This window comes from Brachyistius frenatus, unplaced genomic scaffold (assembly GCF_029030835.1).
Source record: "Brachyistius frenatus isolate BFR_SWC_R1_liver_20210118 unplaced genomic scaffold, ASM2903083v1 Contig_97, whole genome shotgun sequence".
Taxonomy (NCBI): domain Eukaryota; kingdom Metazoa; phylum Chordata; class Actinopteri; family Embiotocidae; genus Brachyistius; species Brachyistius frenatus.
In genome coordinates this window covers 784,788-802,658 of record NW_027210696.1, presented here as the reverse complement: position 1 = coordinate 802,658, position 17,871 = coordinate 784,788, and the positions used below count along the sequence as shown (strand labels likewise).

At 40.1% G+C, this 17,871-nt stretch overlaps 1 protein-coding gene across 1 annotated transcript; it reads left to right on the top strand.

Moving 5' to 3' along the window:
- The first annotated feature begins 4,465 nt into the window (after positions 1-4,465).
- elapor2a (endosome-lysosome associated apoptosis and autophagy regulator family member 2a) lies at positions 4,466-17,352 on the top strand. Its single transcript, XM_069711210.1, has 22 exons — positions 4,466-4,806; positions 6,345-6,465; positions 8,120-8,309; positions 8,392-8,539; positions 8,981-9,070; positions 9,862-9,967; positions 10,087-10,239; positions 11,481-11,569; positions 11,674-11,854; positions 11,965-12,093; positions 12,580-12,670; positions 12,814-12,916; positions 13,004-13,141; positions 13,839-14,102; positions 14,197-14,370; positions 14,480-14,666; positions 14,912-15,008; positions 15,099-15,200; positions 15,322-15,448; positions 15,856-16,034; positions 16,365-16,533; positions 16,621-17,352. The coding sequence occupies exons 1-22, from the start codon at positions 4,711-4,713 to the stop codon at positions 16,687-16,689; spliced, it is 3,003 nt and encodes a 1,000-aa protein (XP_069567311.1). The 5' UTR covers positions 4,466-4,710; the 3' UTR covers positions 16,690-17,352.
- Positions 17,353-17,871: the final 519 nt, after the last annotated feature.

Here is a 17,871-nt window from a genome sequence, read left to right as displayed (position 1 = left end):
GCTGGATCAGTGTTAACATCAGATGGATTACCAAAACAGTGGCCTAGAGATGAGCAAGGTAGTCCGTGCATGCTGGCAGATTCAGAAATGACCAAAAGAAATATTATAATAAATCAAAATTGCACTGACATTAGGTTTGTATGAGGTTTCCTGGTGTGTTGATTACATTTGATTCTCCATTAGCACAAGAGTAGAGTCTTAGCAATTATTAATAGTTAGTAATACACATAATTCCCTTTAAGTGTGAAAAAGACACTTAAAAGCATCACACAAGTATGCGCCCACAAACTTGTGAGGCGACATAAGAAGTAAAAACATCTCTACATCCAGGGAAGACATTTAGTTTCATCCATGCCAACAAAAATCTTCAGTAGCTGATGTCAGAAGCATTAGTTCCCCACTAGTCCAGAAGCAGTCATATCCATGCTTTTCTGGTGTTAATCCTTAAAAGTTCAGACTGTGCGAGCCGTCGCGGTCAGTCGGTCGATCTGTCATCACATCGTTCTCTCTTTCTCCCCCAGACAAACAGACTCCAAGCCAGGTTGCTTCTCAGTGGCTTCAACCAGTCTTTCTGTGGTGGCACACAGTTCAGAGTCACTCTTTCCTCAGCTCCTCATAGTCCCTTGTCTGCCTCCCTGACAACCTGCATGTGTATGTGTGACAGGTTTTTATGTGTGTGTGTATATGTGTGAGCTGCTGGGTGTCCCATTACTCGGCCAGGTAGTCCCTGGTCTGTTGTGAGTTTGGAGGCTGGGGTTGGGCCAGACTCTTCCAGCCCAGACTCTCGTTACCATCTGACTTAGGGTCAGTTACTAATGCACTTGCCCTACACTACACCACTATTAATTAATTAATTAATCTGATCACAGAGCAGTGGCCCAGGGTGTAAAGGTTATTGGAGTGTTACAGATGGTTGAATATGAGTTCAAGTTACAGGCAAACACCGTAAGTGATAGGCCTCAGATGAGAAAGAGAAAGGCGGTAAAAGAGAGAGCTATAGATAGATGGATAGATGGATAGTTAGATAGATAGATTGACGGATGGACAAATGGATCGATAGATGGATGGATGGAAGATAGATGAATGGACGGATGGACAGATAGATAGATAGATAGATAGATAGATAGATAGATAGATAGATAGATAGATAGATAGATAGATAGATAGATAGATAGATAGATAGATAGATAGATAGATAGATAGATAGATAGATAGATAGATAGATAGATAGATGCAGGCAGACAGACAAAGATAAAGACGGAGAGAGAACAAAGCAGAGGATTGGTATCATTCCTCACAGAAAGAGTTAGACAGGCGACACCCCGCTGCCTTTGGGTGACAGCTACTTAAATATTCATATAATCACATAAAGAAGACTTGCATCAGTAGTTTACCCCAGCCTAGCCTACTGGTTCATGTGTGTTTTTCTCAAAACAATATCTATCCTTGCATTATGACACACAGCAGAGCATCTTATTCTTATTTTGATTATGTGCAACAGATATGATTTTGATGCAGGCTCCAGCTTTACAGGCTTGAAAACAGCATTTGAAAACAAAATTATATACGCCAATAAAATGCTGCTGTTGGGTTATATGGTATTAGGTGGGGGTAAAATAACCAATGAAATAAAAAAAAATCTCTATTGGAAACACACAAACACCCCTTACAGTATTTATAATTACTAAAAGGTTAATAGGTAAATATACAGTATAGTACAACACATCTTGGCAATAAAGTATATGGAGGTGGAGGGTTATATTCGTGCCCCCGTCTTTTTATTATTTTCTCATAAAAAATATGAATTACATTTCTCATTTGGTGACAGCACAGGAAATGACTAAGATTGAACCAAAATACTGTAAATGCCCCAAAAATAGAGCAAACAAAAACAACAACAAAAGCAGAATTTACTGTTTTCCTACAGTAAAGTCAATGTCTGAAAGGGCAGATTCTGTCAGGTCACAATGTTAATGGCAGTAATCCTGAACAAAGGGAAGCCCCAACACCTCAGACAGTGTGTGTGACTCACTTTAATGCAGCAGATCATAAAGTATCCACATGAACTCAATGGGAAAGCAAGTCAGCGGTACAGCCAGTGGGATGGTTTTCTCTTGAACCACAGCTAAAATGATTAATTGAGATTTTTGTTTTTTCCTCAATGATATAAATAAGGGGATAAAATGAAACACATGTCAATTAAATCCAGTCCAATCCAACAGTACCACAAACTACAAGCCGTTTTATCACCACAAATTTCTCTCTAACCTCCTTTTGGTTCACTGGTTTCAAAGATAATTGAATAATTCAAAATTAATCAAAATGTATGATCTTTTTGTCTCAGGATGTAAACGGAGATAGTGTTCAATAATTATTTATGGAGTTTTAGAGGAACTCCATAGCAGCAGAAATAAAAGCATGAAATAAACTTTTTGTGATGCTGTGTAACATATCATTTTTATAGGTACTCAACATGATTAAAGATAAATTAAATAATTAAAGTATGAGGACAGCACCTTATTGGAAAGAAAATGATGGCTAATATTTTAGGCATCACCTTTATGGCCAGCAGCTGATGGTCATTGTTTAGAGGAAGTGTTGATTTCATAAAGACATTGGAGCATCTGATGCTCTGTCTGATTTCATTTCCTGAATAAACTCCACATGCCAGAGTGGTGGAAAGTATAACTACATTTACTTAAATACCACATTTAAGTATCATTTGGAGGTACTTATGCTTCATTTCAGAAGTTCTTTTTGATGCTACGTTATACTTCCACTCCACTTTATTTTAGAGACAAACGCTGTACCTTCAACTCCACTCCATTTATTTAACAGCTTTAGTTCATTTTCAGATTAATATTTGACAGTGTACCCTAGGAGGCTTTTAATTTGAAACCAAATGCACTTTTCTCACAAAAGCTCACAAAAAAACAGCGTATAGGTAGGTTGGATTATCTGATTGAATGTCTCATGTTAACATAAATTCAGCAAGCTCAAGGCAATTTTTTGGAGGACAAACAGTGTTATTCAAAATGACAAAGATGTTCACATATCATAGTGGATAGCAGCAGCTGTAGCAACAGGCTCTTTGAGGCTGGATGTGGCGGTAACATTAGCTTGCTGCTCCCTGCATACATTTAGTACATTTAGGTTTGGAAGATTTTGACTTTAAAATCTTTGCTGCGTCAAAGTCTGACTCTGTGTGTGTTGTCATTGTGCCCTTCTGGGGCCACGCCAACATTATTGTAAGGTTAATGTAAAGTTTGGCAAGACCACAGGGAACTGCAGGTGAGCTTCGCGCAGTGCTCCCTGGGTAATGCAGTTTAGTTTGGGCAAGAATTAACCCATATAATCTGATACGGAGAGGGCAGTGTAGAGTACACTGGCATCTTGTGAGAAGTGTCAGCGCGCAGTACGTCAAAGAATAAAATGTAGAAGTGCCAGAACTGTGCACTAGTGAGTACCAGTCTGCTTTGAGCACCGGCAGGTGTAACGCAGCGGCGGTGTTGATGATGCAACAGCAAAATGGGAAGATGCCATTGGACATGGCAGAAAAACCACACAAGCCATACTTGCTGTAAACTGGGGTCACATATCAGAATGTTGTTAACAGTTCCGCCAAATTTTCCCTCCCCTCACATGGTTTCATTTCAATAAATATTCAAATGATAAAAAAAAAAATCACTACGAGACCAAACCAATAGTTTTATTTTAATAGCCTACTTTAACTAATTGCTGCAAATACTTCTGCACTTTAATTAAGGCGTATTTTTCCACGTACGAGTTATTATTTTTTTTTTACATTGTTGTGTTATTACTTTTCGTCAAGTAAAGGATCTGAATATGTCTTCCACCACCACAGACTTATAAAAACCGCTCAAATCAGGCACGAAATATAAAATAATTAGATTTTCTCAAGCAGCCTGTGTGATCCGTCTTACAGTAACGATGGACTGTTGACTATTGCAGATCTCTGTTTCCCTCTGGTGGTCATTGATGTGAACTACAATCATCAGGAATTTGGAACAACGTGCTGCACCGAAGCCTATCATTTTCCGCCTCGTCTTTTAATTGTTTTGTAACGATTGTCGAAAGACAACTAAATATTATTTTTTCCGTAGCAATCACAGGAGCGTCAGCGACAGTGGTTAAAGGCACACACACACACACACACACACACGGACCAGCATCAAGTCAACAGATATAGTCGGAAAAAGACAAACTGTACCATCGTTTCGCCTTTAAATTAAAGTAACAAAACGGTTCATCTAGAGAAAAACGGGGCCATGATTTACAAAATGAACATTGTTGTGTACAATAAACAAAACCATAACCCAAAAGAGGTGTGAAGAAATCGCTACAATTAGCAGTTTAGGACTACTTCATTTCCCCCTTACTGGCATAGGTCTTTACTTTGAAAACCTTAACCGGAAGCACTGTTTCCTTCTGCCCACCTTGAATCCCGAGGCAGCCCCGGAGTGGACACAATCTGAGGATAATCGCAGGTAGTAGAGAGAGGCCGGGTAACAATCTGCCAACAAGCAGGTGTCAATTTGTGTCCGACCAATCTAATCTAATCTGCAGGCTCAGGTTTATGATACAAACATTTCTTCTGGATCGAGGTTGCTGGTATATATATATATAAATATATATATATAATTTTTTTTTTTTTTTTTCTTCTTCTCATCCCCCCGTCGATGGTCTACAATGCGGTCCTCGGCTTGGTTCGTTGCCCGCGGCGCTCTCATCCTCTGCACGCTCCGGCTGATTGACGGGGCCAAGGGACAGCTGCAGTGTAGTGAGGTGAGGCGCAGTTTCATCCTATTTCACAGCCTCACCCGCTTATTATCAAAGCCCGATTCCGTTGCTGACAAGTCGAAAATAAACGCACTTTTGGCTGCACACTCTTCTAGTTCTAGTGACCACAAATACGATGAAAAATTGATGACACATTTCCCGGTCGATTTACGGTGTCATGTTTTAAAGTCATCTCTCCGTTAACATTTACAGAAGGTGACACACTACTTTCTTTTTTTTATTTTTTTTTTTAAACAAGTTTGAGCAACATGGAGAGACATGAATCTGTGATGAGGTCTGGTGTACGTTTAAACGCCAACACTCAGTGCCGTTATCAGTTTCCTGCATGGACTGGCTTTTCCTTCCTTCTGGTCTGGCTTCGCTCAACACCTCCTCAGACCAGTCACGGCATCAGTCACGCACAAACAGTCCCGAGATAGAGGAGCAACATTCCTCGAAGTTATTGTCACTGTTTTCACACTGGCAGAGAAATTGCAACCTCCTCCAGTGAAAGGCTGTGTGCTGCTAAATGCGTTCTCCTTTAGCTCCTGGGTAGCGTGGCCTCTTTTTGGGATGACAAAATATGACATCACAGCTGGTTGAAATCAAACAAAGTGCATTGGGAAGGAGACTGTCTGCTGAATTATGGTGGGAGATGCATATTGAGCAGCTGCCATATCAGTGATTGACCCCAGCTCTTGTGGGAGTCACAAGAGATAATGAGGGTTTTTAGTGTAGCACAGTTCACAATACAATCTGGTTGACTTTTTCTTGTTAACTGTCTCCTATCACTGCAGCAACAGCATTAAAACATTGAGATCTGTCTCCTAACATGTTAAATTTAGTCACATTTTTCTTGTCATTTATCATCAGTGTGATTGAGCTTTACCACCAGACCCACAGTCACCAGTGGAACAAAAAACAAACAAACACATTTCTCACACAACAGCCTGCATGCACTGCGGTGTCAAAATATGGTTCGGCTCAAGGAATAACATTATGTAAACTGTCAGAAATTAGGCCACCTTCCTCTGTAGAAAGAAAGATGGAGAGAAGCTCGGTGGAGTCGAGAACATGAAGCTAATGGTTTCCTCTCCAGACCGCAGATGAAAACTATTACTTGCAAGAATCAAATGTCTAAGGATTCCTGCAACCCTGCCTGGTTAATCACCGGCAGCCCACTGCTGCCATCGCCCCTGCTCCCATCGCCGTGGAGATGGTATGTTGGGTATCCAGGGCAGAAGAGTGGTTGAGAGATAACGCCATAACCGGCACTCGTGTTCTGTAAGCCTCAGCAGCTGGATGTGGGAGTTCATTTCCGTGTTGGTTGCTAATGGAGGGGCACCATCCAATCTATTCTGCTCTGATTTGCAAAACATTGTTATCCAGGAAGAGATGACTCAGCACTCTCATTTGGGTGGGCACCGCTTTGTAGTGTGATGTTTACTGTTCTGCCTCTGGACTACATGTGGTCCCCGTTTGGGACCAAAGCCCGCCATGACGACGGATTTCTTATGCAGATGTTTTGTGTGTCTCTTTGGCAGGCGGACTACTACTATGAGTACACAGAGTGTGACAGCACAGGATCTCGGTGGAGAGTGGCCATCCCGCAGATCCCTGGGGCATGCACTGGACTACCAGAGCCAGTGCGGGGCACAGAATGCAGTAAGTAATACGAGTGAAAGCTGATGTGTGTATGTCACCTTCTTATCAGTAGCTGGAATTTCCTACAACCTGACTGACCCCGTTTGGACTCCAACCAATCACAGAGCAAAGCTACTGGCCAGTAACCTTGGAGCAAAAAGACTGTCACTTAATTTCTCTCTGCTGACTTACCACACAAGTTGCATCATTAGTGGTCCATGTTGCAACCTAAAATGATTATAATTGTCTAATTTGAGGTCCAGGAACTGGCAGATGTTGGTGTAGCCTGAAGAAAGTGCAGGTGTTCATTGACAAACACTAACATATGTCATCATGAGGAAAGCTGCCCAAACAAAGTTCCTTTGTGAGAGTAAAAAGACAGTAAACTTGGTGCATTTAAACGATCCATGTGACTAATCTTTTCAGCAGTTGTAATGTTATTATTTTTTTTCAATGGAAACAGATCTGCTAGGTAAAAAGTGAGTCATAGGGAGTGTTAAATTCTTTTCTTTGTCTGACGGACATACTCACTGACATTTGACAAAAAGTGAACAGTAACTTATCACCATGAAGCCAAGAGAACTGACTTAAAAATTGTCATACAAGTTTGTCCTTTTGTTCAACCTATCAACAACAAGCCTGCCCAGTTCTGTTACAACACCACTTCGCAAATGGCTTGATTGAGGTTATCACTGGTGAAATCTGTGTAGTTAATTGTGCGTCCAGAAAAGTCAGCGAAGAAATGTGGTGCTTTCTTTCTGAATTTTAATGGACTGCTATGATTTTCTAACATAGATATTTTACATAATGTCTCTCTGCACAAAATGGAAACGGTTATGATTATAATTATAGATTATTATAATGCGAGTTTTTAATTGTATTTTAAATTTTCCTTCACTGCTCCACTTAAAAAATTAAATAGTTCCCTCAAATTGCATGTAGCATTTTGCATACTTGTATTGTATACGTGCGTAAATGTAAAATATTTCTGCAGGGACTGAGAGCTCTTATTACCTTTTGTTACTTTTACATGTGTTGTTTCCTTCTCTTCCTCTTCAGTCTTCTTCAGAATTCTGAGCACCCCACCCTTGCTTCATCATAGCTATTAGACAAGCTATCTCATAGGATTTGATGGCACTATTGATTTCATATCGCAAAAGGCGCAGTCAATTTATTTGTCACTAATTAATTATGTCGCCATAGAAATGACTGCCATAGCAAATAATCTTTGAACCAGATCATACCTACAAGCACTGTAGCGCACTCTGCTTATCCACAGACAGTGTGTACTACACAAATTGCACACTCAAACACATTTTCATTTTTTTTCCATTGGTTGCTTTGAAGCATGGATAGGCATCACAATGGCATCAGACCAGATCAGGTACGAGGAAAAGCTGACACTTGGCAAATGCAAAGACATGATGGCTCAGTGCTAAAAAATGCAGAGACAGACACAGTGTGTAACAGGATGTAAGGATTAAGTTCCTCGATCACTGGGGATACCTTATATGCAGCAGTGATTGGCATGACCATTTGTCTGTCATCTTTAGTCTGATTCATTTTATGTCAAAGCTTTTTGCAGCAGAATGCAAAGGAGGATGGGAGATGACTCACTCAATGTGAGATTTTTGTACTCTGCATCCCTCTTTACCTCTTTCTCTGTGCCCTCCAGCCTTCTCATGCAAGGCCGGGGAGTTCCTGGAGATGTCGGCTCAGGAGTGTACCCGGTGTGCTGCAGGAAGCTACTCCCTCGGCAGCGGCATCCGCTTCGACCAGTGGGATTCCATGCCTGCAGGATTTAGTAGCCTGGCAACCTCTCTGGAAAACGGTCGCCGTGGAGATGACATATTTACCTGCAACAGGTGAGTGAGTAAGACATGAAGAAAAATAAAATCTTGATTGTGAGTGAGTTGTAAAATATGAATTATATATTTTTCCTTGCAGTTCTTCTTGGGTGCCTCAGGGAAACTATCTGGAGTCCAATAGGGACGAATGCACGGTGTCTCTCATCTATGCTGTCCATCTGAAGAAACAAGGCTCTGTCAGCTTTGAGTACCAGTATACAGACAACAACCTGCTGTTTGAGTTCTTTGTGAGTATCACACACACACTTATTCTCTTTTGATCCAAACATGTGCATAATTACTGCCAGAAATAGTATACTGCCAGGAAAATTATATCCACATCTCCCACACGAATTGAGTCATGTCTTTGTGTCTTTTATGTATCAGAAAAATGCCAGATCTAGTTGGAAATAATCCAGCTCATGGTCCTTCTTACACCTGATGCCATATATATTTTAAGAGCACCCCCACCTTTCTATTATTCTTCTATTTTTTTCAATAAAATGTCCTCCACAAACAACAAAAATAATCCCGCTCATAATTCTTTTGTAAAGACAAGGTCATATAAGCAGTATTGATTTTTTTGTCCCGTGTATTAGTGCTCGAGTTCATATGATAAATGTTGTCGTAATTAAAACACTACTTCAAAGAAGTGAGAGTTTGGATACTGTTCATTTGTGTGTGTTTAGATCCAGAATGATCAATGTCAGGAGATGGATCAGTCCGCTGATACCAAGTGGCTCAAGCTCACCAATCACGGCGAATGGGCGACTCACACGGTAAATGTTTCACGCCGTTAGAGGAGCAGTACACACGGAGGACAGATCTTTGGCAGCTGGCCTCGTTCTTCCAAAATAAATACATTGTGCAGCAACCTATGGGTGGATACAAGCAAGAAGCCTGTTAGTACATAGAAAGAGAGTGGCATCACTTATTGTTGCTTCCAGTAACTTTCCAGTCACACTGTAAAATTACTGTTCATAAGTAAGTGTCTACATTGTGAGTAAAAAAAACAAAACAACAATTATTTTAAGTGCTGGGAGGAGCTTCAATACAGTATGTGGATTTTTTTAATTTTAGATAATTTAATGATCAGTTCTAGTGAAAAGTACTTTTCTGCCTGCTGAAACTACTTTCAGCAGGCTCAATTGTACTTGACGGCTCAACGAAAATGGTTCTACACTATGAGATAAATCAGAGTTTAGTGTCAGTGTAATGTATATGCTTTATACACAATTAGGCTTCATCCTAATGTTGCCTGTTAGTTAGTTGCACTGTGACACTCTTAATCCAACTTCAATTAATAAATGAAACCAAGTGAAGTAAAATAAAACATCTTGCAATAAGTTACTGCTGTACTGCTTACTGTTGTAGCTTTGATTTTCAGTTGCAACTTTATGCTTTGTATGTAAAGGACTAGTGAAGGCTGAACTCTAGCATTTGAGATGATCTTCTAAACTACTCTACTGTTGGCATGTCACATTAATTGAGGCTACATAAAGTCAATCCAGATGTTTTTGACTGTCTGTGTTCATGCCAGACTGATGACACATTAAAGTGTGTATTCTAGGTGAACCTGAAATCAGGCACCAATATCCTTTATTGGAGGACTGGAGGCGTTTTGTTGGGGACCAAAGTGGTGAAGCCTGTTTTGCTCAAAAATGTTCAAATTGAAGGTTGGTGACACATTTTGCTTCTCTTTCTTTACTTTTCTCTCGAACAATGACTTACAAACACATCAATCAAATGTTTCTTCTTCTTCTTGCTGTCTGTTTCTGTCATTTCCTTCCAACAGGGGTTGCCTACACATCCGAGTGTTTCCCATGTAAGCCGGGGTCATTCAGTCGAGTGCCAGGTACCTCCACGTGTGAACCCTGTCCTCTGGACACCCACTCTGGCCGCGGTGCCAGCTCCTGCACTCCCTGTAACACCACCACTCAGTATGCAGGTATGCTAAGCGTATATTTGCCTTTTCAAATCTACGCTGAGCAACATCATGAAACTGCACTGCACTACTGCAGTATTCAGTGCGGCCTAATTGCTACCACTGCTGCTCAAAACACATCCAAAGCAAACAGAGGGAGCGTCTCCTATTTTCAGCCACATTAATCAAACTTTAGAAGAAACGAGCTTGTTAGCGCAGCGCGGTGAGCTTACGTGATCGCAAGGGAATAGCAGGTTTTGACAGATGGTGTAGCGAGTGTTCTGCTCCTTTTATGAAGCTCCTATACTACTTATATTTTGCAGTTTTGTTTTCTAATGTGGTATTTGCAATAAGTTACAAAAAAAAAAAAAGTTGCAAAAGTTTACAGTCTGATCTTTTCCTGAGTATAGTACCTTTTGCACACATGAAGCAGTCGGTGTACCAGACGTTGTTTGATTGGCAGTGCCATCTGTTCCCAATACATAAAATACACCAATTATACTTTTATATAATGTTCATATCTTTTCAAATAATGAAGGTAATTAATGTAATTTCCTTGAGAAACAAAGCTCAGGATTGTTTTTAACTGTGAATCACACAAAGCTACTCTAGCAAAGTCCCATTATACAAACAAAAAAACCTTAACATGAGCATAATAGATCCCCTTTAATAATAGTAAGCAAAATCTGACACAAGTAGACTTTTATGGTGACATTTTTACCCAGTCTATTAAAAATATCTGCCATATGATGTTGAATATATTTCCTGTTTCGTAAAATCCTTCAGAAGTGACTGGATAAGGCTAAAATATTCAGAACCTATCAAATATTTAACGAATACACCTTTTTTTTTTTACGCATATTGTATGACCTTTCCTTCGCTGTTGTGTTTTCAGGAGTGACAAGAGTATTTTTTTAGACCAAAAAGAAAGAAAAAATTATATTCTTTTATTGCCTCATTTGCATTCACATCTTTTGTCACATAATTGCTTGTTTTGCTCGATTGTAATTCAAAAAGAACTGAAGGGTTTTCTATTTAATTTGGATTCGTTTGTTTTAATAATGTGGTTTAATGACTTTTATTTGACGTGCTTTGCAACGTCTTTGAGAAAGGTTATTATTTATTGACGTACTGCAGTATTTGTGGGATTCTGGGTAAATGATCAAATATAATCTGGAGTTGCTATTTTAAATTATTTGCTTTAATTCATTTTCTTTCTGCTAATATAATTTTATTTTGCATAATCACCAAATTTTGTTTTGAAGCTGAGGGATCAACAGTGTGTAAGGACAGACCTCCATGTTCCAAGAAGGACTATTTCCAGATCCACACAGCATGTGACCATGAAGGCAAGGTGAGAGAAAAGACGCCACCTTTAAATTGGACACCTTGTGGAGATTAATTGTATAACCACAGTTTGTGTTCTAATCCACCACCCTCCATCTCTTGTAATTTCAGACGCAGGTCATATATAAGTGGATTGAACCTAAAATATGTCTCGAGGATGTGACTGGAGCTGAGACGTTGCCTCCAAGCGGAGAACGAGAGCCCTGCCCCCCCTGTAACCCTGGATTCTATAACAATGACACGGCCACCTGCTCACCCTGCCCACCTGGGACTTATTCTGATGGGATGAAACGTACAGAGACCTCTCCTGATTTATCTTATGTTCCCCCATGCCAATTTCCCCTACTTACTTTGACTTCCTGTGGGTTCCTAATTGTGTTTTTCATTGTTTTTAACCTGCAGCATGTAAGCGTTGTCCAGCAGGCACTGAGCCCACCTTGGGTTATGAGTATAAATGGTGGAATATTCTTCCTTCTAACATGAAGACCTCCTGTTTCAATGTGGGCAACTCCAAATGTGACAGTATGAACGGTGGGTGTTGTTGGCAATATATGTCCAGTAGTGTATTTTGTCTTTTTTCTGGTCTTTTTTTTTTTTTTTTTTTTTTGTCTGTGCAGAGAGATGAGAAGATCGATACCACTCTCATATATGTTCAGTCAATGTAAAGCTACCATTAACAGCTAGTTAGCTTAGCTTATCTAAGAAAATAAATGGAAACAGCTTGCCTGGCTCTGTCCAAAATGATCAGAATTTACCTACCAGCATGTTTTATTTGTAATGAAGCAGTTTCCTCCTGTTTCCAGTCTTCATGCCAACTTATACTAACCAGCTACTGGCTGTAGTTTTGTGTATACTGTACAGATGTAACATGTATTGACCTTCTAATCCAACTCCTGACAAAAAAGTGAATGTCAGGTTATTCTTTTAATGTAGATTGAGTTATTTCAGTGATTGTTACTAGAATATATATATATTTCTTAAAATAGTTGAGTGATGTGGATTTTTCCTGTCCTTTAGGATGGGAGGTGGCAGGTGATCACATCCAGTGTGCAGCAGGAAGCTCGGATAATGATTACCTCATTCTCAACATTTATGTTCCTGGCTTCAAGTAAGTACAGTCATTTAAAAAAAGAAAAGAAAAGTAAAGTCTCCATCTCTCTTATCACCGAGCTGTCTGCTAATTCTGTCTTTCTGTTGTGACTAATTTGTAATTCTTTTCTGTTTGCACCTGCCTGTTACATCAACCATCAGGCTCCCGACGTCCATGTCAAGCCATTCAGGGACAGAATTTGGTCGCATCACATTTGAATTTGAAACTTTATGCTCTGCCGACTGTGAGCTCTACTTCATGATGGTGAGAACAGCTCCTGACATACGTTAGCTGCTTCGCACGGTATTGTACAGATGTCTGGAGGAGAAATTTGTTGAATGAATCTTTTAGGACGTAAACAGGAAGAGCACTACAGTGGTGGAGTCATGGGAGAGAACGAAAACAAGACAGACCTACACGCACGTCATGAGTAAGAACGCTTCGGTTTCCTACACGTGGGCTTTCCAAAGGACCAACCAACCTTCAGATGTAAGTATAAGTACACAGTGACACAGATATTTAACTACTTTCAACTGTATTGTCATTAGGGTTGTGGTACTTTATATCAATTATATATGCATATTTCACAAATTAGATATAACATTTACAGTGACAATGTAAAACCTAGTAAAAGTATCAATTTTGTTATCATTACCAAGTTAATAAAATATAGTATGAAACCGTGATCATACGAAAGGACACACGTTAGTTTTCCCTTCAGTTTTAAATCGGTACCGTGTTGTTTATATTATGTTGTCATTTACGCAGTAGCTGGTGGCTAGTTGAGTCCACCAAACACTCCCTCCTGTTTGATTTTAAAGATCCTTTCGGAAGTGTTTGAGCCAAACAAACTACTTTTATCATCCTGCTCACACAGTACTTTGCATAATGTGTGAACTTTGGAGAAAAGATGTTTTTTTTTTTTTTTTTTTTTTTTTTTGGGGGGGGGGGGGGTAGAGTCTCCAATCAAGATCCTTCCAACTTTGCAGGCAGTAGTATAACAATCAGCTCGAAACCTTAACTTGCTCTTTCAGAAAACATGTTTTGCTTGAATGTGGGCATTTTTAAGATGAACCTCATCTTGTATAAAGCACAAATACTGTATTTTCTACTCGTGTAGGAATTAGTGTCAGAACTTCTGCAGAAATATATTTTTTTTCTGTACATGTTTGTCTCTTGCCTTTAGGTACGTCGGTATATCAACGACGTGGTAAAAATCTACTCCATCTCGGTGACTAACGCGGTGGATGGGGTGTCCTCAACGTGTCGGGTGTGTGCTCTCAGCACCCAGCCCTCCAGCTCTACCTGTGTGCCGTGCCCGCCTGGACATTACATAGACATGGCCACCAGCCAGTGCACAGAGTGTCCAGGCAACACGTATCTTGTCCCTCATGCTACACCGGACTCTGATGCCTGCAGACCCTGTGGACCTGCCAGCAAGAGTGACAAGGTTTGTTGCTGATGTTTAAAGGGAATCAAGCTAATCCTTGTTTTGTGTCTAGAATCCAATCCAACAGCCATATACCTGTGTTTGTGTTTTCCAGGACCACAGTCTATGCTTCAACGACTGTCACTTCACCCACACAGACGGCAATGCCACTCTGACCTTTGACTTCAGCCTCCTCGGCTCTGTGGGGTCACTGATGAACGGTCCGAGCTTCACCTCCAAAGGAACCAAATACTTTCACCAGTTCAATATCAGCCTCTGTGGAGGACAGGTCTGCAAAGATGAACACACACGCATGCATAAAATACTGCCATTTTAGATTTTTTTTTTTGTGCAGAAATGGAATGACTTTATCATCTGCTCTTTTTCTTTATTTAAAGGGTCAATTTGCAGTATGCACAGACAATGTAACTGACCTATCCATCACCGACTCCCAGCGAGAGAAAGGCGAAGGGCCCAATGCTGTCAAGACCTTCATTTGTCAGTCAACAATAATCCCAGCTAGTGGACGAGGCTTTCACACAGCGCTGTCCTCGCAGTCCATTAAGCTGGCTGACACATTTCTTGGTTCGTGAACATAAGATGCAGACTGCCAATGTCTGCAGGACTCAATTTGTGATTTTGTTATACTTCTGCTTTTTGCTTTGAAAGACAGAAAGATAAAATAACAAGTAAAAGGTCTGTTCTGTTCTTTTGGGGTCATGTTGGTCTTTTAATGTTCAAGTCATGTTACAGAAGAGAGAAGATTAAAGACTCATTGATTGAATTTGCACGTATTGATAAACAAATCTTACTTTGTATATTATTAACAGGAGCGACTGTAGATGATAATCTTGATGGGATAAGGGCAAGACCAGAGTTTTATCCCCAGACCTCCAAAAAAGTCCCTGATGTCAACTTTTACTACAGGTACCTGTCATTTCAAACATCTTTTAAGTAAAAAAAAACCAAAACAAACAATGTCCTCAAACATTTTTACTCTGTGTTTTTGTCGGGAAGGTCTTTGGACGTGACCTCATCTTGCGAGTCAGGTCGGAGCGCAGTGGTGACGCTTCGCTGTAACCCAGAGAAGAGCACTAAAGGAGAGCTCTCGGTTCCTAGGTATTACTTCTACAATTTTCTTGTGTTGTATCACTTGTCAGTTTTTCTAGTATTTTCTATGATTTTAATCTGTGCTGTGATGTGTTGTAGAAGTAACAAAGCCTGCATCTGGTTATTTTAGTCAGTGCCCTGCAGGAACATGTGACGGCTGCACCTTTAATTTCTTATGGGAGAGCTCTGGGGCTTGTCCTACATGCACTCAGAGAGACTACCATCGAATAGAAGGAGCCTGCAAGGGAGGACATCAGGTGGGTGTGCACGCAGAGTTTAGTCCATAAGTACTGGGAAATTAATTATTTTGGTTCTTCGGTTAAGTACATTGAATTGAATTTGAACAATATGTTTACTTTCAGCTTTAATTTGAGGTTGGTAACATCTACATCCGGCTGTTTTATACCCATGCTAGCATAAGGCTGGTTCAAATTCCAACACTGTTCCCCTAATATGGATGCTAACACTCTTAAAGCTGAAAACTGTTCTGTAATGTAATTTGTTTCACTTGAAATGCAGTGTGCTGGAGAAAAGCCCAAACTATGAAGAACACTTCACCATTCAAATACTGCGAGGCACATTTCTATGTATACTTGTAATTGGATGTTCTGGATCTGTCCTTTTCGTATTTAATGTTACACTGTATGTGTATGTTTATCCTCAGGATCTGCTGTATGTGTGGATTGAACCGAAGCTATGCAAGGGAGGTGTGACCTTACCTGAAAAGAAAACATTGCTTTGTGCGGGTATGGAGTTCTGGGTACGGTTTGGTACAGGGCTGGGAGCTTTCACAGCGGTGCTGCTCGTCTCCCTCACCTGCTACTTCTGGAAGAAGAACAAACGGTACCATTAGTTTCCTCCTCTCTTCCTCCATCCAGCTTTCATTTCTTCATCACCCATTAAGTCTTTTCCTCTTTGCAAATTCCTCCTCATCTTTTCCCCCTCTTGCTCCATTGTTCTCCCCACCCTAAACCATATTTTCTTCATTATTGGCCTTAATTTCAATCATCCCCTCCTCTTTCATTCCCTTCTCTCTTCCTACTGTCTCTCTTCCTCTCCTTCCAATTTCTGTTATTTGTCCCATCCTTTCTTGGTCACATCCCAGTTTTTCTCATTAGTCACCTGGTGTCGTCATGCATATCCCTGCAGTACTGATCCTTGTCTCTGTGCTAGGTTGGAGTATAAGTACTCGCGGTTGGTGATGTCTGCTAATAAAGAGTGTGAAATGCCAGTGGCAGACAGTTGTGCTGTGATGGAGGGAGAGAATGAGGGCGACATGGAGGACGAAGTTGTGTACACAAAACCTTCTCTACTCTGCAAACTCAAAGCCATAGCATCTAAGGTGAGTGGTCACAGCATCACTGTGCATTTACAGTAAGGAAACCTCAATGTGTGAAAAACATCTAAAATGTTTTGCTTCTGGTTTTAGGGAAACGGACAGAACTATGAAAATGTGCAGCTAAACTCATCTCATTCAAAAGCATTGGTATGGAGTTAAAGCAGTGGGAAAGCAAGTTGGAGTGAGGGGAGAAGTTGGAGACTTTCCACTGAGTGACCCCTTTATCTGACCACCCCCTTTACAAGCTCTGGTACCTGGAATACCGACCATATGTATATACACTCACACATATAGAGACACACATCATGCACCTACAGACTGAGGTTCAGAGAATTCACACTAACATGGTGGCCTTAAATCTGGGTACGACAGAGCCGTCCAAATCAAAATATAGTACTGTGAAGCAGGTGTGTGCGACAGACACTTCCTGACAATTTTGTGATTCAAACTGATGTCAGAAAAAGTTGTTAGAAGAGCTCAGGGTAAGACAAGGACCTATACGTGATATGTTCTGTTTTGTTTATATTTATTTCAGTCCTCAGTGTATTGTCAAATATTTTCTAGACAGCCATGTTGTATTTTGCCATCATGATGAGTATGGTTTGCGTGTTTCCATCTCCCATTGACCTTTACACAGATTGAGTTATTCTGGCCATATAAATGCTATATCTTCTCATCTGTTTGTTTTATTCACTTTGCTAAAGTTATTCTAATGAGGAGATCTGCTGAACAAATGAAAATGAACATGCCATGTTATGCTATTGAAGTTGTGGTGTTGACTGTCCATATACATCAAATAAATTACGATGTATTTATGTATAAGTGGACTCGGTTTGATTGATTTCCTTGTCAACCAAGTCTTTTTAGAAATCGGCTTAAGGGTTTAGAGACAGAGGTCTAACTTTTGCATTAAGGGTGAAAAAAAAATTGTTTTAAAGCAATACATTTGTTGAATATTTTTGAATGTAAAACTCAAAGCCTTTGCCTAAAATCTGGGCTTTTGCTCAGAATCAAAAGTCCACAAATCAGTCGTGAATATGCAGCAGACTTAGTCCATGTTTTGGCTCAGAATGAAGATTAAGCTGTGAAGTCAAACTGTTAGACAGCTTGCCCATATAGAACTGAGACAAACAACATTTATTTAAAAAGATATCAGGCTTTCCTTTGTTGCTCAAACATGATTTAACACCTGATCTGATGTTGCATGTTCATCACTGTGGGAACACCTGTATATTTTTGATATTTTTTTTTTTTTACCTGATGAACTTGCAAGTCCAGTTTTAAGATGTATGGATGGAATTAATATCTTTGACCTAAACAGTTTCTTCAAACTGTAGAGCT